We start from the raw sequence: 26,043 nt of genomic DNA on the forward strand, positions 1-26,043 counted from the left end.
ACACGTATAAAAAAAATGCTTTTTTTTTGCCGAATATGGACGTGTGGTAAAATGAAAATTGCTGTGCGTCCATTTTGGGTCTGAGACCTTACCGCACGCCATTGACCTGGCGGTAAGGTCTCACGCGGTAACTGAGCAGTGATTTATAGTAGTAGTAGTAATGGTCTACACGTGTCAAATTCCACTTGACACGCATAGCTGCCACGTGTCAGAAAATAAAAATATATTTTTCAGACACGCGTAGCAGACGCACGCCAAAATTGAAAGTACCGCAAGGGCCACACACTAACTGGGCAGTAATTCCAATTTGGCGCACGTAGGCGCCTATGCAGCTTAGTAAAAGGGCCCCTGAGACACTACTGAACACTGATTGATGGTTACATTCATTTGAGGAAGTTATAAGGTTGAAATCCTTTATGACCTGCTTGAGTCATCAATCTTATACATATGATGGTCCAAAACAATCTGTGGGGAGATCTCAAACATGCAGAGCATACAAGAAAACATAAGAATACTTCTGAGCTAGAAGAGTTCTACAAGGACACGTGGGTAAAAATAGAAAGATTCTTAACTTGCTATAGTAAATGTACAAGATTCATTTCTGTGAAATAGGTGTCCAGAATTTGGTAGCTCCCGTATTCACTGTTTTCTTATTTTGAATCTGTAAAGAAAAATACTGCAAGTAAATAGTTTCTTCTCAATTGTACCAACTCTTTGACACTTATTAATATCTTACACACTTCACATTCTGCTTTTAGGAGTATGCACAGTACAGAAATATTGGGTTGTGCAATTTGTTTGCTTTCAGACAGAGGAAGGCAGTTGGATTTGTCAGCTGCAATTTGATTTGTTGGTCCATGAGATATTGTTATTGAGGTTAAGTGAGTTGGAGAGATCAGTGGTGTTAAACATATCTAGTTCTACCAAAAAGCTGAACTCATTTTCATAGGCTGTTGCCATTCTTAATCACCACTTTCACAGCTATAGCTAGCAATCATAATGTTAATCAATTTTTTCTTATTTGGAGAAACATGATGTAGGAAACGGGCAGAGCGGGAAATGAGAAGGTCAAATCATATGGAATTATATGAGAAATAATGTTCCAAACCTCACACCATTACTGTTGCAGGTTGGTACATAAATTGATCTTATGTTGAAATGTACCAACAGTTTTCTAGCGTGACCAGCCCATATTGGACAATTTTTTTGTTGTTTTTTAATCAATCCTTATTGGTTTTAACAAGAAAATACAACATACAGTTAAAACTATTGGGCAAATACAAGCTTTACAGACGAGAAAAACAAACAATAATCCTGGAGGTCGCAGCAGCCATTTTACCTATTTATTTATTTGTTACATTTGTACCCCACATTTTCTCACCTCTTTGTAGGTTCAATGTGGCTTACATAGTGCCGGAGAGCAGTTGCAGACTCCGGTGTATACAAATACAAGGTGAAGTTGTGATAGGTTAGGACCACAAAGAGGAATCGTTCGACGGGAGAGTTCGGTGATGGCCGTTACGAACTTTTGCGTTGTGTCGTAGAGATCAGGCATTTACGTTGGATCTGTAGGGGTATGCCTTTTTAAACAGGTGGGTCTTGAGTGTCTTTCTGAAGTGTAGATGGTTGTATATGGTTTTCAAGTCTTTTGGTAGTGCGTTCCATAGTTGTGTGCTGATGCTTAAGTTGATTTGTATTTGAGTCCTTTGCAGTTTGGGTAGTGTAAATTTAGGTACGTTCGTTTAGATACGGATGAGTTTCTGGCTGGTAGGTCAATTAGGTCTGTCATGTAATCCGATGCTTCACCGTATATGATTTTATGAACCATAGTACAGATTTTGAAGGCAATGCGTTCTTTGGGAGCCAGTTTAGTTTTTCGCGAAGGGGTTTTGTGCTTTCAAATCATGTTTTTCCGAAGATGAGTCTTGCAGCTGTGTTTTGTGCAGTCTGAAGTTTCTTTAGGATTTGTTCTTTGCATCCTGCGTAGATTCCATTGCAGTAGTCAGCATGGCTTAGTACCATTGATTGTATCAGGTTGCGGAATGTTTCCCTCGAGAAGTATTGTTTCACGCGTTTGAGTCTCCACATTGAGTAGAACATTTTCTTTGTTGTGGATTTTACTTGGCTTTCTAGTGTAATGTTGCAGTCCAGTGTAACGCTGAGGATTTTCAGGCTGTCTGAGACAGAGAGGGTGTGGTCTGGGGTGTTGATAGTTGCAGGATTGTCCATGGTGTATTGGGATGATAGGATAAGACAGTGAGTTTTTTCTGTATTGAGTTTTAGTTGAAATGCATTTGCCCAAGAGTCCATGGTATTCAAGCCAGTCTTGATTTTGTTAGCGATTTCTATCAGTGTGGATCTGGATGTATATAGTGACATTGTCTGCATAGATGAAAGGGATAAGGCCAGTGGTGTGCTGGTAAATTTTTAACAACAGGCTCTCTCCCCGGTCCACCTCTGCGCTCCCCCCGTCCACCTCTGCGCCCCTCCATCCACCTCTGCGCCCCCCCCCCCCCCAAATTGCAGAGCTGGCTATAGCCGGGGGGGGGGGGGCAGGCAATGCATTACTCTCTCCAGGAAAAAACTATTAAATGATCCCAGGTTCCAATCTAATTCATGTTTTATGTGGGATAAAATGCCATAAATAAGTAAATAAATATAAACTTTTAATGTTGAGCACCTGATTCTCAAGGTGAACATATTCCAAACACTATAATGAAAATAAAATGAGTTTTTTTCTACCTTTGTTGTCTGGTGACTGTTTTTCTGGTCATGCTGGCCCAGTATCCGATTCTGCTGCTATCTGTCTTCTTAACTCCGTTTCCAGGGCTTCCTTTCCATTTATTTCTTTCCTCCTTTCTTCTTCATTTCTGGTCCTCAGCTTCTGCCTATTTTCTCCATCCATTTGCAGTTATTCTCCTCTCTTCCTTTTCCCTCTTCTCATCTCATTCCTCACTCTTCCCTCCCCTCCACCCATATCCAGCATTTCTTCTCTCTCCCTTCCCTCTCCTCCACCCATGTCCAGCAACCCTCCTCTCCCCTGCCCTCCATGCACCCAATTCCAGCAACCCTCCTCTCCCCTTCATGCACCCATGTTCAGCAACCCTCCTCTCCCCTCCATCCACCAATGTCCAGCGACCCTCTTCTCCCCCCTGCCCTCCATCCACCCATGCCCAGCAACCCTCCTCTCCCCTGCCCTCCATCCACCCATGTCCAGCATGTCTTCTCTCTCCCTTCCCTCTCCTCCACCCATGTCCAGCAACCCTCCTCTCCCCTGCCCTCCATGCAACCATGTCCAGCAACCCTCCTCTCCCCTCCATCCACCAATGTCCAGCAAACCTCCTCTTCCCCCTTCCCTCCTCTCCATCCACCCACCCACCCATGTCCAGCAACCCTCCTCTCCCCTGCCCTCCATCCACCCACCCATGTCCAGCAATCCTCGTCTCCCCCCTGCCCTCCTCTCCGCCATCTTCCAGCCCTCTCCGCTCCCCTGGTCGTCCATCTTCCGTCTGCCCTCTGCTCCCCGATAGTTGCCCTGCTGGTTTCCTTTCTGCGCTGCCGCCGCCGTCCTGCCTTTAAAAAATTAATTTTCCCTCGAGGCGCGCCAGCGTTGAAGCGAAGGCAGCAGGCTCAGCTCGGTTCCTGCCTTCGTTCCGTTTCTTCGCATCATGGCTCCGCCCTTGCCTGACGTATTTCCTGTTTGCGCAAGGGCGGAGCCCTGATGTGAAGAAACGGAACGAAGGCAGGAACCGAGCTGAGCCTGCTGCCTTCGCTTCAACGCTGGCGCGCCTCGAGGGAAAATTAATTTTTTTAAGGCAGGACGGCAGCGGCAGTGCAGAAAGGAAACCAGCAGGGCTACTATGGGGAGCAGAGGGCAGACGGAAGATGGATTTGCGGGGCGGGGGAGCGGAGGCGAGCCGGCTCGCACGGGCCAACAACCGGCTCGCAAGTTGCCAGAAAATTTAACAAACGGCTCTTGCGAGCCGGTGCGAGCCAGCTCCAGCATACCACTGGATAAGGCCTTGGCTAGTGGGGTCATCATTAGGTTGAAGAGGATCGGGGATAGCGGTGAGCCTTGTGGTACTCTGCAATCTGTTTTCCACGGTGATGATATGTTTGATTTTGACTTTACCTGATAGGTTCTTGTGGTTAGGAAACCCTTGATCCAGTTAAGTATGTTGCCAGCAATCCTGAATTTGTCAAGTAATCTTATTAATATGTTATGGTTTACCATGTCGAGTGCACTAGACATGTCGAATTGGAGGAGGAGGATGTTGTTTCCTATTGCTATTTCCTGCTTGAATTTGGCTACATAGTTTGTAACCTTTAGATTGTAAGCTCTTTTGAGCAGGGACGTTCCTTCCCCATGTTAAACTTGTACAGCGCTGCGTAACCCTGGCAGCGCTATAGAAATGCTAAGTAGTAGTAGTAGGGTGAGTAGTACTATTTCTGTGCTGTGTATCGGGCGAAAGCCCTTCATGGCCCATGGTGCGCAGCACATTGAAAAGGATCACATTGCACCGGGGTCAAATAATTCTCATAGCCATGGATGGGCCGCAAGGGCTGTGGTACACGGACCTGATTTGGCTGCTGGACGGGGATCCTCTTCATCTTCTGCAGGTACATGGCCTACTTGAAGCAAGATCCAGTGCTCATTGGAAGATCTGATTGTCATTGCTACCTTCCTTCAAGCTTGGAAATGCTCTACATCCATGGTGTATGCGAGGGTGTGATTGACATTCTAAGGCTGGTGTTCTGAGTGCGGGATTTCTCCCTTCTGTGCTTAGATTGCGGACATCCTATCATTTCTCTAGGCAGGCCATCAGAAAGGATTGGTGTTGGGTTTTCAAAAAGTTTAGGTTGTAGCTTTTGCCTATTTCAGCGACCAACTACAGAGGACATGTCTTTTGACTCACCTGGATATCGTTTGATTCTTATGGTGAGCAGGCCATTTGCAGCATCCCTTTCATACGCCATGTCCAGAGTGAAGCCTTAACCCATTAGTGTCCAGTGTTCCCATATGGCTTATTATGGGAATATTGAGCACTAATGGGTTAATGTAATCCTTCGGGCTCTGCAGAAGCCTCTTTTTGAGCAACTCTGGAAGGCCTCCTTAAAAGATCTTATGGTAAAGTGTTCTTGGCGGCTGTTGTGTTGGCACATAGGATTTTGGAGATTTAGGCTTTCTTGTCGGGATCCCTTTCTCCGTTTTTCGGAGGTGGGGGTCTCCCTGCGCATAACTCTTTCCTTTCTTCTGAAACTGGTATCAGCAGTTCATCTCAAACAATCTGTGTTTCAATCAAACAACTTCTGTCCTGTTGCAGAGAAGATGAAGAGATTTGGTGTTCTTCCTTGAAGCTTCTTGATGTGTGTAGAGTCCTCATTAAATATCTGAAAGTTATGAATGAATTTCATAAATCGGACAGACTGTTTGTGCTTTTTGGTAAACAGAGGCTTGGCTTCATGGCTTCCAAGCCCACAATTGCTAGATGGCTGAAGGAGACAATCGCATCAGCATATTTGCTTGAAGAGAAGCAGACTCCTCAGGCCTGGTGGGCTCATTCTATGAGGCATACAGCGATATCTTGAGCGGAGATTACCTTACTGTCTCTGTCAGATATTTGCAAGGCGTTGACGTTGATGCTGCATACCTTTACCAAGCACTACAGTGTGGACGTTGCAGTGTGTTCGGAAGACAGGTTTGGAGCTTCAGTCCTCAGGACAGTGGTGCCAGGACTTCACTCACTCTAGGGATTGATTTTAAACATCCCACAGGTTCTGGAATAGTGGGAATCTGTGTAATGCAAAGATACATTAGGCCTTCTGATAGTTTTCTTTCCACTAGTCCTTCCCACTATTCCAGAGGCCCGCTCAAGGTTTCTGAGATGCTTTTAAGCATTAAAATCAGTATGAAGTAATGGCCCAAATAACAACTGTCTTGCACAGTGCTTCCTGCATATCTCTTGTTCTCTATAAGTTGTTCAGAGATGAGAGAGGTCCATACATGTTTGCTTGTCTGGTTAGTGTTGGGTTAGTGAGTTCTTTAAGGTTGTTGTGTTTGTTCAGACTATTATCCTTACTTCTTGTCTACGTAAATACTGAGGAGCTGGACTGGATGCCAAGAGGTATGTCTGAACTCAGTTTTCAGTTCTCTATCGCCACTTGCTGATTTGATGGACACAGCTGGCCCAAAGGTTCTGGAATTCTGGGAAGGCCTAATGGAAAGAAAATTATCAGGTAAGACCCAATTTCTCCTTGGTCTGATCATAGGTTAATTAAATGTCAGCTTGTTACAGAAATATTGGAGAAAAAAAATCTGTTGCCCCCAAGAACACAGAACATATGAGGTGGTTATAAAATAGATGATCTGAAGAATTTATGGTTACCAAAATTGCCTGATGTTGAAGAGTATACTGTTACTGAAGCAGTGGACCTATGGAATTCATCATTGTTGGCCACGCTAGAGTAGATTGCTCCCTCTAAAGAGGTTATGATCAGATGTAAGAACATAATTCTCTGCTTTACATTGCAGTCAGAAATGCTCACTGCGTAGGTGAGCGAATTTAATGTAAAAATCCAGTACTTGATGAAAAACAACATTACTTAATAGCACTTAATGAATATCAATGTGTTATGTGATTGACTAAGCTTCCTGTCTAGGTCTAAATAATTGTTTGCTATTGTGGAAAAAATGTCTGTACGTCCTCAGCTTGTGTCCTTAATATCAGCAACATGCCTGGAACTTGCTTGTAATTTTCAGAAGAACTGGGGACAGTGCTGGAGGAGTGTGGAAGGAGTAGAGAGAGATGCCTGCACCACTGGCTCTGAAGTTTTTGGGCTGGCTCATAAATTTATTAAAAAAATTTGTTGAGGCCTGATGTAGACAAGGGTTTGGTGCCTCAGATGTTATCATTTAATATACATGGTCATTATTGAAGTCCAGCAATGGTCTTGCAGCTTCAAATCAAGAATCCTTGATGAGCTATCATTGCTTTCATAAAACCTTGAGACTTGGCATTTTTAATATAACTGAGATCCAGACAATTGTGTACTTAAGTGTATGAGCTTTGAAGTTCCCAGGTGTAGACAATTACATTTTTTCTGTCATTTATATCATTTCCTGGCTTACATGACTTCCTTTTATGAATTACTGGGTATTTCTTTTCATGTAGGGTGATGTACCAATTGTGGAACAGCTCCTTCTCAGTGGTGCAGACCCCAATGTTAAAGACCATGCTGGATGGACACCACTGGTAAGCATTAAATCATATGATAGCAATAATCAGTTTAAGTGGGTTAATTTAGTTTTATCCTCATAAAAATGTGGTCTAATTATCAGGGGCCCTAATCCCTGTCTGTACAGGTACAAAGTATACATGGGATTAGGTTATGGAAGGGAAAGCAAGCACAGAGGTTGCATTAAGCAAGCACAGAGGTTGCATTTTTAAATTTTAGTTCATACTTTCCAGTACATGTCTTGAAAGCGTTTCTGTGCAGTTGTAAATATGTGGATATTTTGTAACCGCACTGGGTTTGCTGACAAAATTTTGAAAGGGAACCTCCATGAAGTATTTACTTTTTGAGAATTAGCTTATAGTTCTGTGATTACAAGTTACCCACAGGTCTACAAGCTGTGCTGAATTATCATAATTGCCCATCGTTTCTCCTCATGTCTGTTACAGTATAGTAGACTGCACTTGATCTCTGGTTTCCACTTGTCTTTTCCACTTGTAAGCATTTCTGAGCTCGTGCAATGCTTTCTGAAATTTTGGTATTGTTTTACTGCCACTGTCTCTATCAATAGACACTTCCATGTGTTTATCACCCTTATGTCTTTCTTTTTCATTCAGCTAGACCGTTGTGTCTACCGTACCAGTAGATGGAAGTGAAGATACTGAATTGTTCCAGTGACATCACTGATATAAGGGCTGGTATAGGCTGGTAATTTTCAGTATTTCTCTACCTTCGGCAGATGGTATACGTTGGGCTGGTATGATAGGATCAGGCAGGATAGGCTGGGCTCCCCAGACTGCAGTCCCTGCTGTTGAGCCCTTGAGTCCAGTTACTTCTGGGGTTCAAGTCATGGCCAGTAGGCTTTCTTCCTCCCTGCCCTGAGCTTTAGCTCATGGGCCACAGCTGGCAGATGCTAGCTGGCACAAGTCCCTAAAGGTACTCTGCCTTGGGGGGGGGGGGGGGGGGGGGGGGGGGCAGAGGCATCAGGGCCTCTTTAAAGTGCATACAATTTTTGGGGGGTGAATCTGGCTCTCTATTCTTTCGACCTCTTACTGTGAGAATAAAGTTTAGTATTTTTAAAAATAGACAATGGTTAAGTGCTGGACTCAGCAAAAAAAAGCAGCCTAGGGTGGTGAGGGGAGAGTATTCCTCGCCAGTGGGAGAAGCAGGCAGATCGGTTCCAGGATAAGTCAGTGAGAGAGGATTGAAGGGGGAGGGGTGGCAGGTGCCACTTAGAACAACTCTATGCCACATTCCTGCAAATGTGGCTCCTGCATGACCTGGCAGCTCAGTGTTGCAGGCTGCATCTGCCCTGCATGTTTAGTAGTGCCTACTGTGCTTGCCCCATCAGAGGAAGATATTGGGGTGGACAGTGGGAGTCATTTGGCTTCAGCACATGTACCTGTTATGGCATCTTTGGCTGTCCTGTCTTTGGCGGGAACAGTGGCCATTTTGGTACCATCCCACTGAAGCAAGGGAGCCAGCAGAGAGAAGTTCCCACACATCAGGGGGCCCCCGCAGAAGTTTTCCTCTCACCAGTCACAGGTGGGAATCTTCCTGGGAGAACACCAGATGGGGTCTCTAGTGAGTATTGAGTCCAAATGGATCAGGGATATTTCAGACTGTGCATGTGGTTTGTCAGGGGAGCTCCTTCATGATTTGGGATTCCCCCCCCCCCCCCCACCCCAAGGACCACTGGGTTCATTTCCAAACAGGCCAGATGGGAATGAGAGGGTTTCGTGGAATGGGTCCAATCCATCACCCCCAGAGGATTTGTGGGACTTGCTTATTTATGTAACACATTTATAGATCGCTTAACTCAAAGCGGTTTACAAAAAATCATACAAAGCAAAAATACTTACAGCACCAACAATAAAATCAAAATACATGGAAATCATATACTACCATTGACGACTCATATCCCTGACTTGCATCAGAACTGCACTACTGTAACAGCCATCTTTACATAAATGCTTCCACAAAGAAAGAAGTCTTTAATAACCGCTTAAACTGCCTCAACCTGACTTTTTGGAGAAGGCCTCTGGTGGGGAATGTCTTGTTAAGAGATGAGGAGACCCTGGTGGTTGGACTATTGAGAAAGGGAGAGCTCAGTCATCATATTGATTGTTACCTCAGCTCTCCAGATTTCGACCCTAGGTCTAGAAAAAGATGCTGATGGTTACCCCATCCTGGAACGACTGCAGAAGCCAGCTAAAGCTTTCCCAATCCATAGGACTCTATTTTGGATGTTTTTTGGCTATTTGGGACACCTTGGTGGGTATCCTTACAGTCATGAGATATTTAAGCTTTATCTTCTCCCAAGGGTCAGTTCTGTGGTTACTATAATAACCAAGAGGACAACTATCCCAGTGGAGGGAGCTCTGCTTTTAATGAGTCACACAATAGGAAGGCACAAGTCTTCTCCTCCACTGCCATGGGGGTACAGACCTTGCCTTATGGAAGTTGTGTGGCTTGAGCCCTGCAGTGGCCAGAGTCCCCAGAGGCTTGGAGTACAATGCCAAATTCCTGTTGGATGCCTTGTATGATCTGGTCCACGTCTTCTTCCAAAGGTGGCTGTGGCTTCACATTAGGTGGCAAATAGTGCCTTAAGGACTGTTTGAGTAAGTTGCCTTTCCATGGTCACCTCCTTTTCAGAGTGACTTGAAGAAACTCTTCAAGGATTTGGGTGAGACAAAGCTCCAGCAGCTTCCAGATGATGCTCATGGACAGGAGCAACAAGGCATGGACCCAGGCTTGGGGACACAGGTGTGAGAGCCTAGCTCAGCAGGTGTTGTTCTGACTTCCAAAGCTCAGAAGGGGCTGTCCTTTCGGGGAGCATGGAGACTGTGGAAACTAGACCCCTCCCCCAATTCCTCCAGTTCTTAGTCTGTCCAGTGGTGATCAAACAGGCCCCTCGGTGATGCAAGTGGGCAGCAGACAGTTTAGTTTAGCAAGGATAGATGTTTTGGTTTAGCTGTGACCAAGCAGGAGCCTTTCTGTGTGTTTCCTCCATGGCTGCTGATTGGCAGGGTGCTCCAAAGGATTGTCTCTCATCTATCCTTGGTGCTCTTGATGGCCTCATCAACCTTGGTATGTAAATCTAGTGTGTCTATTGGCAGATTCCCTGCTTCCTCTTTCATGGTAGTGTGGAATCCTGAGACAGGGACCCATAGTGTTGAGAACCTGGATCCCTTCTGGCTTACCAGGAAAGTCCATTCAGTGCAAGTGATTTCCACATTGCTTAAAGCTCATCATCGATCCTCATCTCAAGCTTACGTAAGAGACTTGGAAGTTCTTCAGTAGTTAATGTGTTGCCTGGAGCTACCTACATGGACAACGCGAGTGACTTCCATCTGGCCTTTGTCCAGCAGGGGCTGGAGCAGGGTGTAACTCTTAATTCTATTAAAGGTCAGGTTGCAACTCAGGGATAAGATTCACAGATGGCCCAATCAAACATAATGAGGTTTCTGCACAGAGTGAAGCACATTCATCCTCCTCTGCAGCCAGTTCTTCCCCAGTGGGATCTTAATCTAGTTCTCTACACATTAGAGGATCCAGCCTTTGAACCACTGAAATGTGCCCCCATTAATAATCTCACTTTGAAGACCTTTTTCTGATTGCCATTTGTTCACCAGGAGGGGCTCAGATTTACAGGCTCTCTTGGAGAGACTTGGATTTGTCTTTTTCAGAAGATATATCATCCCTTAGAACTGTCCCATCTTTTCTGCCTAAGGTGATCACACCGATCCATTTGAATCGGGTGATCTCCCTTCCAGCCTTTGTGGATAGTGAGGGTTCTTTCTTTCTCTTTCTCTCTCTCTCTCTCTCTCAAGATTCACAAGCAGTGCCTTGCTCCGCTATATGACGGCCACAAATTTCTTCTGGAATTTGGATAGGCTGTTTGTGTTATAAGGGCTGCACAAGGGTTAGGTGGCCTACAAAGCTTCTGTATCACAATGAATTAAGATAGCTATTGAGGCTGCTTACATAGGGTTACCATATGGCTCCAGAAAAAGGAGCCATATGGTAACCCTATGCTTACATCCCATGTCACAAAGTAGTTCTGGGTGGCCTGCGAGTGTATTCTATGCGGGCTCAAGCAACATCTTGGGCAGAGGCCCAGGCAGCTTAGCATGAAGACATTTCTAGAATGGCGATTGGTCATTGCTGTACATTTTTTTTGTTGAAGCACTGCAAGGTTGGTATTCTTGCCAGTGATGAGGTGTCCTTTGGCAGGACAGTTATTCAAGAGGCCTCATCTTCCTCCACTCTGTAAAGGACTGTTTTTTTAAATTCCTTTGGTATGGACTGATCTAGCTGGACAATAAGGAAAGTAAAATGTGTTCATACCTTTTTAATTTCCTTTCCTTGAGTCCTGCTAGACCACTCGTAGGACCCACCTCTCCACCGCCCCCCAAAGAAAACTGCAGCTATGTTATTCCAAGAGATTTTGTTTTCTTTCCCTGGTATTTGATGGTATAAATCAGCTTAGTTTATTCAAGTCTTGGTGTGTTTTGCAGTGGTTCCCTTAGGGGTTTAGTATAAGTTGTTTTGCTTTGGTAATAGCATACTGAAAGGTACCAGTCTCCACCAGCCTTAAGAACATAAGCATTGCCATACTGGGACAGACTGAAGGTCCATCAAGCCCCCAGTATCCTGTTTCCCAACAGTGGCCAATCCAGGTCACAAGTACCTGAAAAGATCCCAAACCAGAACAGAATTTATGCTGCTTATCCTAGAAATAAGCAGTGGAGTTTCCCAGCTTATGGACTTTTTCTTTCAGGAAATTATCCAAACCTTTTTTAAACCCTGCTGAGCTAACTGCTTTTACCACATTCTCTGGCAGCAAATTCCAGAGTTTAATTACACATTGAGTGAAGAAATATTTGATTTAATTTGTTTTAAATTTACTACTTAGTAGCTTCATTGCATGCCCCCTAATCCTAGTGTTTTTGGAAAGATTAAACAAACAATTCACATCTACTTAGCCACTTCAGCCATTCTTCATAGGGAAGTCGTCCCATCCTTTTTATCATTTTTGTCGCCCTTCTCTGTACTTTTTCCAATTCCACTTTATCTTTTTTTGAGATGCGGTGACCAGAATTGCACACAGTATTCGAAGTGCAGTCGCACCATGGAGCGATACAAAAGCATTATAATGTCCTCATTTTTGTTTTCAATTCCTTTCCTAATAATACCTAACATTCTATTTCTTAAATGCCACTGCACACTGAGCATAGGGTTTCAATGTATCAACGATGACACCTAGATCCTTTTCCTGGGCAGTGATTCCTAATGTGGAACTGTTCTTCATACATCTATAGTTTGTGTTCCTCTTTCCCACATGCATCACTTTGCAATTGCTCACATCTTAGTCGATACATACTTTTTCAAACAATTACATTTCAAACCTGACTTGACATGCTCGGTGCCTCATTACTCTAATGTGATACAGAAAATAGGGTTGCCATATGGCTCCAGAAAAAGGACAGATTGATCCAGTCCGGGTTTTGCTTTCTTGTTTTTTGTCACATTTAAATATTGGTCCAAAAATTGTATGCAAGTGGAGTTTTAACAATTGTTTTGAAAGGATTTTTTATGCCTGTGGTGAGAGGTTACCCTGGTAAAGTCCTTTTCACCCTATAATAGTGGTTAGTGCAGCGGACTTTGATCCTGGGGAACTGGGTTTGATTCCCACTGCAGCTCCTTGTGACTTTGGGCAAGTCGCTTAACCCTCCATTTCCCCATGTAAACCACTTTGAATCTAGTTGCAAAAACCGCAGAAAGGCGGTATATCAAGTCCCATTCCCTTTCCCTTTATTAGTTTGTGCAACGGGTGGAGGTGAGGGTACTGAGGCTTTTTCCCTTTCAAGATTTTTTTGTACTCCACGAGTAGTATTTGAAGTTTAGAAAGTTTTTTAGGCTTATTATATGGGAGAATATTTTGAGAATTAGTGTTTTACTCCTTTTCTGGAGCCATACGGTAACCCTAATAGCCACAGGGCTCCTCTGACATTCAATATGATGACTCTGCCTCCTTCACACTATTGCTTAGTTTCTGGTGTAATTATTAAACATTTATTTAGTGCTGCAAGATGTACACAGCACGGACGGATCACACGTTTATGGGCCCCTGAGCCAACTAGCACATAGGGCCCCCCTCACCCTTTCTGATCGCAGCTGATGTCACTGGAACAGTTCGGTATCTCTATCTGCTGGTAAGAGGACACAATCTATTGGTATGAACTAGTCTAGCAGGTCTCAAGGAAAAGATACTAACAGGTATGAATTAAATTTCACCTTATGATACTTCTGAGTCTGTACCTTTTCTGTCTCATATCATGACCTCTTATTTTAAACTAGTAAAAAAGGCTCGTTTCTGAGAGCAATGAAACGGGTGCTAGCAAGGTATTTGTTTTGTGCAATGAATGTTTTGAAAGGTATTTTGTGCCAGGATAGCCCCCCTCCCTCCCTCCCTCCCAGGTGCAAGTGTGTGTTTGTGACAGAGAGAGAGTGTGTGTGTATGAATGAGAGTGTGTGCCAGGGTGGCCCCCCTCCCCCAGGGTGGCCCCCTTCCTTCCTTCCTTCCTTCCGTCTCTCCCTGGCAGATGGAAGTATGTGTTTGTGAGTGAGAGAGAGTGATTGTGTGTGAGTGTGTTTGTGAGAAAGAGAGAGAGAGAGAGTGTGTGTGTGTGTGTGTGAATGAGAGTGTGTGGCAGGGTGTCGCCCACCCCCCTTCCCTCCCTCCTTCCTTGCCTGCCTGCCTGCCAGTGAAGGGGAGTGTTGTCACTGCTGCATAGCATGCTAATTGTCTGTTGTGTGTGAACTGGTGGAGTAAGGAGTGCCCCCCCTTCCCTCCCTCCTTGCTTGCCTGCCTGCCTGCCAGTGAAGGGGAGTTATGTCAATGCTGCATAGCATGCTGACCGTCTGTTCTGTGTGAACTGGTGGAGTAAGGAGTTCAGCTGTGTGTGTTTACGTTTGTGGCTAATCGTTTGTTCTGTGCGATGTGGTGGAGGAAGGAGTGCAGTTGTGTGTGTTTATTTTTTTACCTAACGCCACTGCATTTTGTTGGGTGTCGCCCTCGCGCTCCTCCGCGGCTCCGATTAAGGCAAGGTTTGGAACTGCGTTTGTTGTGTGTGTTATCTTCACCCGCCCTCGATGTGATGACGTGTAGACGCGAGGGCGGGGCGGGCACAAATGTTGTTTGTAGGGGGTTTGCGTCGGCATCGTGGCGTTTGTATTCTGTGTTATCGTCACCCGCCCTCAACGTCATGACGTGCAGGGGGGCTTGCGGCGGCATCGCGGCGTTTGCATTGTGTGGTACCGTTCTCGATGATGTGTTGACACGAGGGCGGGGCGGCGATGCTGTTCGGACGTCATGACGACGACATGATGTTCCGACGCGAGGGCGGGGCGGACACTCGTGGAGACATTCCGATCTCTGGCACCTCACATTCCGGAAGTTGCAGCTTCACTTAGAACGTTGGGGTTGCGAATTATGTGCGGAAGAGGCGTGGCTGAGGGCGGGTCTATCAGTGACAGTGAGTGGCAGGGAGTGGTGCATGAGGGACAGTGAGTGGTGCTGACGGGCAGTGCTTCCCTGGGTGAGAATTATTATTATAAATATGTCCTTTTCCACTGAAAAATGCTTATAACGTGCACATTGTTTAAACCTTAGAGTACTTAACTGTCTCAGTCATGTCCCTTTTTCTATGTTCTCATCTCAGATATGTTTAGGTCTAAGTCTTCTTTCCTAGAGCTTTATGTTCCAAAATGTTCAATTTTTGAAGCTCTCCTCTGGATTGGATGTATTCTGTTCATATCTCTTTTTATTCTTTCCAACTCAGTGGAATTTGGAAAGAATTGTACAAAAGGGGTAAAAAATGTCTATCTGGGGGCAAAATAATTCTTAAAAAATTTTACAGAATGGGATGAAACTTGGCATGAGGTAAAAAGACACAATGGTATCAGACTGGGGGTTCCAGAAATATATGCTCCTCTCCCCCCCTCCAAAAAATGTAATGGCCCAATGCATTTCTGTGGGAGAATGAGTTCCAGCTTCTTTCTGTTCCATAGAAAAATTAATGGAATGGGATGATATTTGGCTTGTGGGAAAAGTATGATAAAAAGACAAGTCAGTTTAAAAATGGGCTAAATTGGACCCTCCAAAAATGGCACAATGCATTTCTATGGGAGAAAGGAGTTCCACCTTCTGTAGCATACATAGTTACATACAATGAAAGATAACAGGAAATTCCTCCTTTGAAACTGCTTTTTCCCATTCTCTACCCCAGGCCTTCTCAACCCAGTTCCCAGGTCATACCAACTCCCATCAGGTTTTCAGGGTCCACAGTAATACAGAATTGATGGCAGATAAAGACCCACATTGTCCATCCAGTTTGCCCAACAAAATGGCCAGAGCTGTGCCCACCACTCTGTGCGGCCCCAGTCACCCATGCTTAAACGCTGGTTGTCAAATCTCCATCATGCCAAACATGATGGGAGTCTTAGTTATAACTACATATCATAAGTATTTCTGACAATATTCAACTTACCAGTCAAGATGTCTTCCCTCTCCCCTGAGCTGCAGAGCATCCTCATTTGCAGCATGTGACAATAAGTGTTACCTATCTTTTGCCATTTGTGGTACACAGACCATAGAAGTCTGTCCAGCATCAATTCCCCCATGCTGGATTTGGTTAACCTTCTTTCAGTCTTTTGCCATTTGCAGAACACAGACTGTAGAAATCTGTCCAGCATTAGCTTTAGTTACCCCATGCTGGATTTTCTTTGTCTTTTGCGGGACACAGACTTTAGAAGTTTGTCTGGCATCGGCCTCAGTTCTCCTAAGCTGTATTTGGCTAATCTTCTTTCAGTTTTTTGCCATTTGTGGGACACAGATCATAGAAGTCTGTTAGGTATTAGCCTCAGTTCCCACTACTCTTACCCAAGGTAACACCTCAACAGTCATATTGCATTTCCATTCTCTTTCTATTTAGGCATCCCCTGTGTCTATCCCATGCATTTTTTAAATCACTCACCAGTTTTTACTGTTACTACCATTCCTGGAATGGCGTTCCAGATGTGCACTACCCTCTCTGTGACAAAGTATGTCCTAATGCTTCTCTTAAGTCTACCTCCCTGCAACCTCCATTCTTGTCCTCTAGTTATACTGCCCCTATGTCTCTGGAAGAGGTTTGTTGAATACTGATACCTTTCAAGTATTTAAATGTCTGTATCATATCACCTCTTTCCGTTTTTCTAGCTTGTACATATTCAACTCCTCCAGTCCCTTCTCATATGTCTTATGGTACAAACCTTATACAATTCTTATCACCTTCCTCTGAACCACCTCAAGTCTTTTTATGTCCTTGAAGAGATACGGCTTCCAAAACTGGACACAGTACTCCAAGTGGGGCCTCACCAACGACTTGTACAGGGACATGAACACCTCCTTTCATCTGCTGGTTACACATCTCTATGCAGCCTAGCATTCTTCAGGCAACAGCCACTGCCTTGACACATTGTTTAGCTGCCTTGAGATCCTCAGACACTATCACCCCAAGATGTCTCTTCTGCTCCATGCGTGTCAGTCTCTTACTCCCTAGCATATACTTCTCTTTTAGATTTCTACACCCCAAGTGCATCACTTTGCACTTCTGTGCATTAAATTTTAACTGCCAAACATCTGACCGTTCTAATTTTTGTAGATCTCTCCTCAGATTGTCCATTCCCTCTGTTGAAAATCTTGGTGTCGCCCTCTCTGTTGAAAATCTTGGTGTCGCCCACAAAAAGGCAAACTTTTCCTTCTAGCCCTTTAGCAATATCGCTCACAAATATACTGAGTAGAATCAGCCCCAGTACCAATCCCTGAGGCACTCCACTACTTACATTTCTATCATCTGAGTAGACTCCATTTGCAAGCACCCTGTGCCATCTATCAGTCAACCAGTTCCCAATTCAGTTCACCACTTTATATTCTAACTTTAGCCTGCTGAGTTTATTCATGAGCCTCCTATGAGAGACGATGTAAAAGACCTTACTGAAATCCAAGTCAACTGTATCCAACACATGTCCACATGAGATTGGCATTTACTTCCTCCTTAGTATGCAAATTTATCTCATGCATATTCATTGCAGATATTCTGAAAACCCGATGGAACTTGGTATGCCCTGATGACTGGGTTGAGAAGCCTTTCTCTATTCTGCCAAACCCCAAAACCACCCTGCCCCCAAAATATTTCCTGCACACACTTCCTTACCCCTAAAACTACCTTCTTTTGCTCCATCCCCCAAAACTAACATCACACAGCTACCCTGAAAACTGTGCTCTCCCAAAAACCCTCACAACTGACCTAACACCAAATTTTTCTATGTCCGGAAACTACCACCACAACTGACCCACCACCCTGTAAATTGTTCCACCCCTACAATACCTTACCATAATTGCCTGAACTCCTCACATACTGCCCCCACCCCCAAGAATTACCCTTCCCAATACAAGGTGCTCCACTTCAAAAAAAAATACTCCTTTGCAGGTAACTGCCCCATCCCCAAAAAATGATTCCCTGCAATTACTCCACCTTGCAAACTGTCCCACCCCCCAAAAACTACTCCCCATGACTACCCCACCTCACAAACTGCCCCATCCCTAAAAACTTGAAAATTGCCCAAAACCCAGAAAACTGCTCCCTGCAACTTTACCACTTCTTGCAAACTGAGCTCACTAATGTCAGATCACCCTGAAAACTGCCCCACACTCAAAATCTATCCTTTTCACCTGCCCTACCACACTACTAACTGTCCCACACCTAAATACTCTCTGCAACTTCCCCACAAACTGCCCTACACCCAAAATATAGCCCCCACACACATCTGCACCACAAACCTATCTCCTGTAACTGCCCCACCACTCAGCAAACTGCCCCACCCATAAAAACCAGCTCCCTGCAACTGCTATGTCATCCCACTAATTGTCCCACCCCCAAAATTATCTTCTCTCAACTACGCCCAGCACACTAATAACTGCCCCATCACCTAAAACTGCCACCTACTGCAAACTACCCCACCTCTAAAAACTGTTCTCCAGAACTGCCCCACATCCAAAAGAATCTACCCTAACTGCCCCACCCAAACTGCTCTCCAGAACTGCCCCACGTCCAAAAGAATCTACCCTGCTAACTGCCCCACCTCCAAAAAAAACTATCTTCATACACGTGCTCTATCCCCACAGTTGTACCACCACCGTGTCCAAAACAAACCCCCTGCAAACTGTACCACCAGCCCCAGATACAGCACATGGAATGCAAACGTAAACCACACGGGAGATGTATACATGCAGCGGGGTTGGAAAGAGTATCTTAAGCCATGCTTTTCTGCACTTGTTTTTTTTATATATTAATAAGCTGGAGAATGCGGATTCCTTGTTATCTATACCAGACCAGTCCAGACTAATGGGTTGTGTCCATCTACCAGCGGAAGGAGACAGAGGACATAGTTCAAGTAAACCGCCCCTTAAGGGTATCGTGCAGCCTGGAATGTTCAGTATTTTCTCTGTCTCCTAGCGGATGGTGGACTGATCATGCAGCTGCTCAGGATTGCTGGCTGATAGCTCCTGTCCCAGATTCTTCTGGTGACAGTGGAGCCAGGGGTGTGCTGGAAGCCGTGTTGGGGCTAGTTTTGGATGATACTCAGTGGTCCTGAGTTCCTCATCTGCTAGCTAGGGTGATATCCAGTGACCCTGGTTGCCTCCCCTCCCCTACCTCCTCTGGCTGTCTTTATAGCAGGGTGATGGTTGATTGTGGCGTGGAGTAACTTGTCTCCCCTGTGGGGGTTCTTCTCTGAATTTCTGCCTCTGAGGTAAGCCTTTATTTATTCCTGTCACTAGTGAAGAAGGTTATTTAAAAAAAAAAAAAAAGAAGAACCTTTGTTTTTCCTTCTTTCTCTTGCCTGTTACCTGATTTATTTTCCCGCCTTTGGCAATGTATTCTAGGGGGCCACTTGCGAAGTTTCTTTGAATTTCGCCGGCCGACGTCTGATTCTGACCTTGGACCCTTCTGAGCTGTTACCAGTTGCTTTGATTTTTTTTTTTTTTTTGTGGGGCACGGCTCGTGTCTGGATCACGAAACTCAGTTGTTTTTTTCCTCTTCACGTTCCTAGACGGAGGTCTGGTTCAGAGGGCGGCCCCATTGCTGAAACTTGTACCTTTGTGGTTCGGAGGTCTTAGTCTGCCATTTCCAAAGTGGGGGAAGTCTTTCGCGTGCTCTGTTTGGCTGCAGGCTCGATCTTTTTAGTCCAGGGCTATTTTTTCATTCCTGTCAGCCTTACGTGGCTGTTGGTTAGTTCATTTTCAGACTGTTCGGTCTCTGCTGCTTCAGGCATCTTGCTTGAGAAGCCCCTGCTATTTGATTCTTGTTTTGGCCGTAGTTTTTCCTCCCTTAGGGAGGTTCTGGTTGTCTCGTCCCCATGAATCCCTCCTGTCTGCTCTGGTTTGTCCGCAGGGTACCTTCCTTCTGGTGGGGGTCCGAGTTGCCCTTGGTGTGCAACTATTAGCTTAAATCCCTCTTCTGAGTACCCTCGGGAGCGCCATTCTTGCCAGTCTTTTGCTTGGACTCAGCTCTTTACGGGAATATACCTTTTTTTTAAATCATTTTACTTGATTACATTCACATTTATCACATAAATGTAAGGAAATACAGAAATTAATATAAAAAGGAAAACATTTGCTCTCAACAATATATATTTACATAATTGTCCACAATTGGAAGATCCAAGATCAGGAAAACAATCTTAAAGAAAATAAGAAAAACTCAAAATGGTTAATCTTACACTTCACATTTTCTGAGGGAGGAAGGTTAATCGGTTATTGCAGCCGGTACAGTGGTAACTGAAGGAAGTTGCTGCAGAGGATTCTTCATCTGTTTCCACAAACTCTTATAATTTCTTAGGTTCAAACAAATAAGTAATAAGGAAATAAAACACTTACAAGGGAATCGCGCTAGGAAGGTCCCACCTAGGGCAATGATTCCTGGCTTAAAAGCCAAGACCTCACACCTCCCAGTCTGCGATTCCCTCGATGTGTCAGGAAATATATGCATCTTTGAACCCAAAAAACTATCAACCATGTGCGGGAATATACCTTTTTAGGACTAGTTTGCCTCAGCTCTTCCTTGCTTTCAGGCAGGAGTTTTAGCCTGGCACAGGCGGATTTTGCCTTTTCTAGTTTCAGGCGCCTCTCTCCTGGCACATTTGGCGCTCCTTCCTTTTTTCTGTAAGGGGTGCAGTTCTTTCCTGCTGAGCAGATCTATTGCTCTGCATCTGGATTATCGCCTCTTAGCTCTGCACTTTTCTCTACTTTTCTGCAGGGAAGTGGCTCTGTTCTAGGTCTGGAGTTTGACTCTCCCTTAGCTGGTTTTTCCTCAGTTTGGTGTTAGTGGCCAGCTTCCTCTTTGTTCCTGGCCTGGCGAGAGTTGTTTCTTCCTCACTGCCTTACGGGTGCATTTTGCTCCCTATGGTCTGAGGATTCCAGCTCCGTGATGCTTACCTCCCTCTTGTCGGGAGTTCTTTCTCTACGTTGACTGCTGCTCCATATCGGTTGCCTAGGAGGGTGGTCATTGTGGCTCAGGGACCACTTGAGGGACGAGAGTGGTTCTTGGGGCACGGGGCTTTCTCTTCTTGTAGTTTTTAGTCCCTCTGGGCCAAGAGAGTGCAGCGCCAGGTCTGCATTTCCACAAGTTGTTCTCCTTTCCTGTTGGCCTCCTGGTAGCACCTTCTTCTCTGGCTGTTCCCCGGGACTCCATCTATGCATTTTGCATGTTGAGCACAGCTCCATCGCTGTATGTTGAGCACAGCTTCATTATTCCATGCAGTTCCATCGTTCCATGTTGGGCACAGCTCCATCGCTGCATGCTGGGCACAGTTCCACAGTTCCAGGTTGGCTTTAGCTCCATCGTTGTATGTTAAGAACAACTCTATCATGGCATGTTGAGTGAAGTTCCTTCGCTGCTTATTCTGCAACCTTTCATCTCTGCATGTTGAACGCAGCTCCATTGTCACATGCTGAGTGTAGTTCTTTCTCTGCAGGTCTCAGCGTCTGTGTCTGTGTCTGCGTGTAGAACACAGCTCTGTGTCTGCCTGTGGAACTTTAGCTCCTTGTCTGTGAGTGGCATGCAGCTCTCTCTTTGCGTATGGAACGCAGCTCCCTGTCTATGTGCAGAGCGCAGCTCCACCGCCTGTTGAGTATAGATCCATCTCTGTATGTTTAGCACAACTCTTCTCTGCAAATTGGGTGAAGTTCCAGGGTGGTATGTGGAGCACAGCTCTGTGACTGCAGGTGCTACACAGCTTCATGTCTGCGTAGGAAGCATAGTTCTTTGCCGGTGTCAGGAGCACAGCTCCTTGCCTGTGTCAGGCACGCAGCTCCTTGTTTGCGTGTGTCTGCATTTTATACACGGTTCCATCGCTACCGCAGTTTCAGTTCTGCAGGTACCTCTAACATCCAGCTCTTTCAGTGGAGCACTGCTCATCCTCTGTCTGTTACTCTCAGCTTCTTCTCTGCTTGTTCAGTCTTTGCCAGAGGTGTGCAACTCTTTCTGTGCCTGTGGTACTTGGCTCAGTTTGTGTGCTTTGAGTGTAAATCCGTTTGTTCTCGTTGAGCACAGATCCTACTCTGCCTGATGAGCGCAGCTTCTTTTCTGTCCCTTGAGCACAGTTTAGTCTCTGACTGTGGAGCATATTTTCACCTTTGCCTGTTGGACACTGTTTCACCTTGTCGGTCAACCCCAGCTTTTTTCTGCAGGTTGGATACAGTAACTTAGCAGTAGCTGTGGCATACCACAGTTTAGACTGCTAAACAAGGCTGTCTTGTCTCCTGTTAGCTACCATTCCTGTGGCATTCCTGTGGCTTCTTTTCTGTCCCTTGAGCACAGTTTAGTCTCTGACTGTGGAGCATATTTTCACCTTTGCCTGTTGGACACTGTTTCACCTTGTCGGTCAACCCCAGCTTTTTTCTGCAGGTTGGATACAGTAACTTAGCAGTAGCTGTGGCATACCACAGTTTAGACTGCTAAACAAGGCTGTCTTGTCTCCTGTTAGCTACCATTCCTGTGGCACCTTTTCTTGCCATAGCCTCTTGGTGGCTGGCAAGAAGCTTCTCCATTGCTGGAGTTTGAATTAGTCTCTGCTCCTTTTGTGGCTTCTTGGCACCTTGGGGGTCTCTTCTCCACAGTGTGGCTCTTGACTCTCTTTTTGTCTCCTTTTGTTCTCTTGGCTCTGTTCTTTCATCCCTAAGTACAGAGCGAGCTGATTGAGGAGTACTCTTTCTATGGTTGTACCCTGGTATGCTGCTGCCCTTTTCTTCATGGTTCTCCTGGAGAGACTAGCGCTCCAGTTAGTTGGTTCTGTCGACTCTGGAGTCTCTTCTTGTTCTGTGGAGTTTGATTCTCTCACTAGGCGCGGGTCTGGGTGATTCCTGGTCCTTGCTTCCTTTCTTCTATGAAGTGTGGCGCACTGTTTGGGGTTGCATACTCCTAGTACTTGTTAGGTTCACTTCATCTGACCATCTTGGACTCGAGGCAGACCGTCAGGTTTGGGAGTTAGTCTTTGTCCTGCCAGGGTTTGGAGAAGTGGATCTTGGTCTAGGAGAGACAGTTCTTCTCCTTGTTGCTCAGATACGACTGTTGCCTACCTTTCAAGGGGGGGGGTCCTTTGGCATGAGTATCTTTTGCTGCTTCTTTTACTACTCTCGGGACAGGGGTACGTAATTTTTCTTGTGCTCAGGACATTTGTTTTATGTCCTACGGCTTCGTTTCCTTTTCTAGTGTCTAACTGTATTCGATTTTGGTAGCCTGATGGTTCGGATATTCGAATCCTTTTCTGCTGATCAGTTTTTTGCTGTGTGTATAGCTTTGTTGATTTTTCAATCTTCTGCATTCTTCTTTTCTCCCCCCCCCCCCCCCCCCCCCTCTTTTTTGAAACTGCTTTGCTACATCCCATTAGTCTGGACTGGTCTGGTATAGATGACAAGGAAGGAAAAATTATGTTCTTACCTGATAATTTTCTTTCCTTTAATCATACCAGACCAGTCCAGATGCCCTCCCTGGCTAAAGTCTGTCAGAGTGTTGTTTCCTTTAGTTAGGGCTGGCTGTTCCACGATGCTTCGATATGCTGGGATATCCTACAGCGCTGCCTGCTTCATTTTCTCTAGTCAATCTCCTGCCACTTGTTGTGCCAGCTCTGTATTACTCCTGTTACTTGGTATCACGGAGTTCTTTCCCTGGATTCAGGGGTAGATCTCTATGTGCTTGAGCAAGCTCAGTATGGACCATTCCCTCCCGCTTAACTTTACTGTGAGAGGAGGTTGCAGTTGCCTTTGGCCAAGCAGGAACAGTGAGGTTCTGCATATTGGCTCCAAGAGTTTGCCTGTTTGGTATTAACTGTGTTTTCTTCTAGACTTCAGAGCACCATTGCTTGGCTATTCGAAATACTGAACATTCCAGGCTGCACGATACCCTTAAGGGGTGGTTTACTTGGAACTATTTTCTCTGTCTCCTTCCGCTGGTAGATGGACACAACTCATTAGTCTGGACTGGTCTGGTATGATTAAAGGAAAGAAAATTATCAGGTAAGAACATAATTTTTCCATACACCTACCAACACCTATCCTGTTAGAATATCAATGAAATGCTTTGATGTCCCCATGCATACAGTGGGGGAAATAAGTATTTGATCCCTTGCTGATTTTGTAAGTTTGCCCACTGACAAAGACATGAGCAGCCCATAATTGAAGGGTAGGTTATTGGTAACAGTGAGAGATAGCACATCACAAATTAAATCCGGAAAATCACATTGTGGAAAGTATATGAATTTATTTGCATTCTGCAGAGGGAAATAAGTATTTAATCCCTCTGGCAAACAAGACCTAATACTTGATGGCAAAACCCTTGTTGGCAAGCACAGCGGTCAGACGTCTTCTGTAGTTGATGATGAGGTTTGCACACATGTCAGGAGGAATTTTGGTCCACTCCTCTTTGCAGATCATCTCTAAATCATTAAGAGTTCTGGGCTGTCGCTTGGCAACTCGCAGCTTCAGCTCCCTCCATAAGTTTTCAATGGGATTAAGGTCTGGTGACTGGCTAGGCCACTCCATGACCCTAATGTGCTTCTTCCTGAGCCACTCCTTTGTTGCCTTGGCTGTATGTTTTGGGTCATTGTCGTGCTGGAAGACCCAGCCACGACCCATTTTTAAGGCCCTGGCGGAGGGAAGGAGGTTGTCACTCAGAATTGTACGGTACATGGCCCCATCCATTCTCCCATTGATGCGGTGAAGTAGTCCTGTGCCCTTAGCAGAGAAACACCCCCAAAACATAACATTTCCACCTCCATGCTTGACAGTGGGGACGGTGTTCTTTGGGTCATAGGCAGCATTTCTCTTCCTCCAAACACGGCGAGTTGAGTTCATGCCAAAGAGCTCAATTTTTGTCTCATCTGACCACAGCACCTTCTCCCAATCACTCTCGGCATCATCCAGGTGTTCACTGGCAAACTTCAGACGGGCCGTCACATGTGCCTTCCGGAGCAGGGGGACCTTGCGGGCACTGCAGGATTGCAATCCGTTATGTCGTAATGTGTTACCAATGGTTTTCGTGGTGACAGTGGTCCCAGCTGCCTTGAGATCATTGACAAGTTCCCCCCTTGTAGTTGTAGGCTGATTTCTAACCTTCCTCATGATCAAGGATACCCCACGAGGTGAGATTTTGCGTGGAGCCCCAGATCTTTGTCGATTGACAGTCATTTTGTACTTCTTCCATTTTCTTACTATGGCACCAACAGTTGTCTCCTTCTCGCCCAGCGTCTTACTGATGGTTTTGTAGCCCATTCCAGCCTTGTGCAGGTGTATGATCTTGTCCCTGACATCCTTAGACAGCTCCTTGCTCTTGGCCATTTTGTAGAGGTTAGAGTCTGACTGATTCACTGAGTCTGTGGACAGGTGTCTTTCATACAGGTGACCATTGCCGACAGCTGTCTGTCATGCAGGTAACGAGTTGATTTGGAGCATCTACCTGGTCTGTAGGGGCCAGATCTCTTACTGGTTGGTGGGGGATCAAATACTTATTTCCCTCTGCAGAATGCAAATAAATTCATATACTTTCCACAATGTGATTTTCTGGATTTAATTTGTGATGTGCTATCTCTCACTGTTACCAATAACCTACCCTTCAATTATGGGCTGCTCATGTCTTTGTCAGTGGGCAAACTTACAAAATCAGCAAGGGATCAAATACTTATTTCCCCCACTGTACCCCCACCCTCCCACTCTGTCAGACTGTCAAAGTAACATTTGCTTATTTCCGATCTGACGAAGAAGGGCAACCTTCAAAAGCTAATCAAGAAATGTATTAAGTTATGTCCAATAAAAAAGGTATCATTTTATTTTCATTTCCATGTTTTATTTTGTTTGATTTCTATTGATAATCCATACAATGACAAAACACCATTTCTAATTAGATATCAGATTTCATCTCCTCCTTGTGTATCTAAGTACATTACCGTAAGGGAGATGTCAGTTGCTTATCTAAAGTCTGCCTCCACTGCAGAGTTTTTGTAAGGATGCAACATAGAGTGGAGTTCACATATTCAGTCCCATTGCTTTCTGGACACAGTCTCCCAGTGAGAAAGTAGATATGGACCATCCATTTTCCATATTCTTCCTTAAGGTCTGAGTCTTGCTATTGCTGCTTGGACCCATTTTTATGGTTTCAGGTTATTTTCTCTGCTGTTTTCTTTACAACAACAAAAAAAAAAAAAAAGAGG

The 26,043-nt window shown here is 45.1% G+C and overlaps 1 protein-coding gene across 2 annotated transcripts in view; it reads left to right on the forward strand.

Moving 5' to 3' along the window:
- BARD1 (BRCA1 associated RING domain 1) overlaps nucleotides 1-26,043 on the forward strand; it is a 169,770-nt gene that overhangs the window by 86,763 nt on the left and 56,964 nt on the right. For both annotated transcript variants that reach the window (XM_030210467.1, XM_030210468.1), the window contains one exon: nucleotides 7,173-7,253. In XM_030210467.1, the coding sequence (XP_030066327.1) occupies nucleotides 7,173-7,253 (81 nt within the window). The remainder of the gene's footprint in view (nucleotides 1-7,172; nucleotides 7,254-26,043) is intronic.

The sequence above is a fragment of the Microcaecilia unicolor genome, chromosome 7, assembly GCF_901765095.1.
Source record: "Microcaecilia unicolor chromosome 7, aMicUni1.1, whole genome shotgun sequence".
Classification (NCBI taxonomy): Eukaryota; Metazoa; Chordata; class Amphibia; order Gymnophiona; family Siphonopidae; genus Microcaecilia; species Microcaecilia unicolor.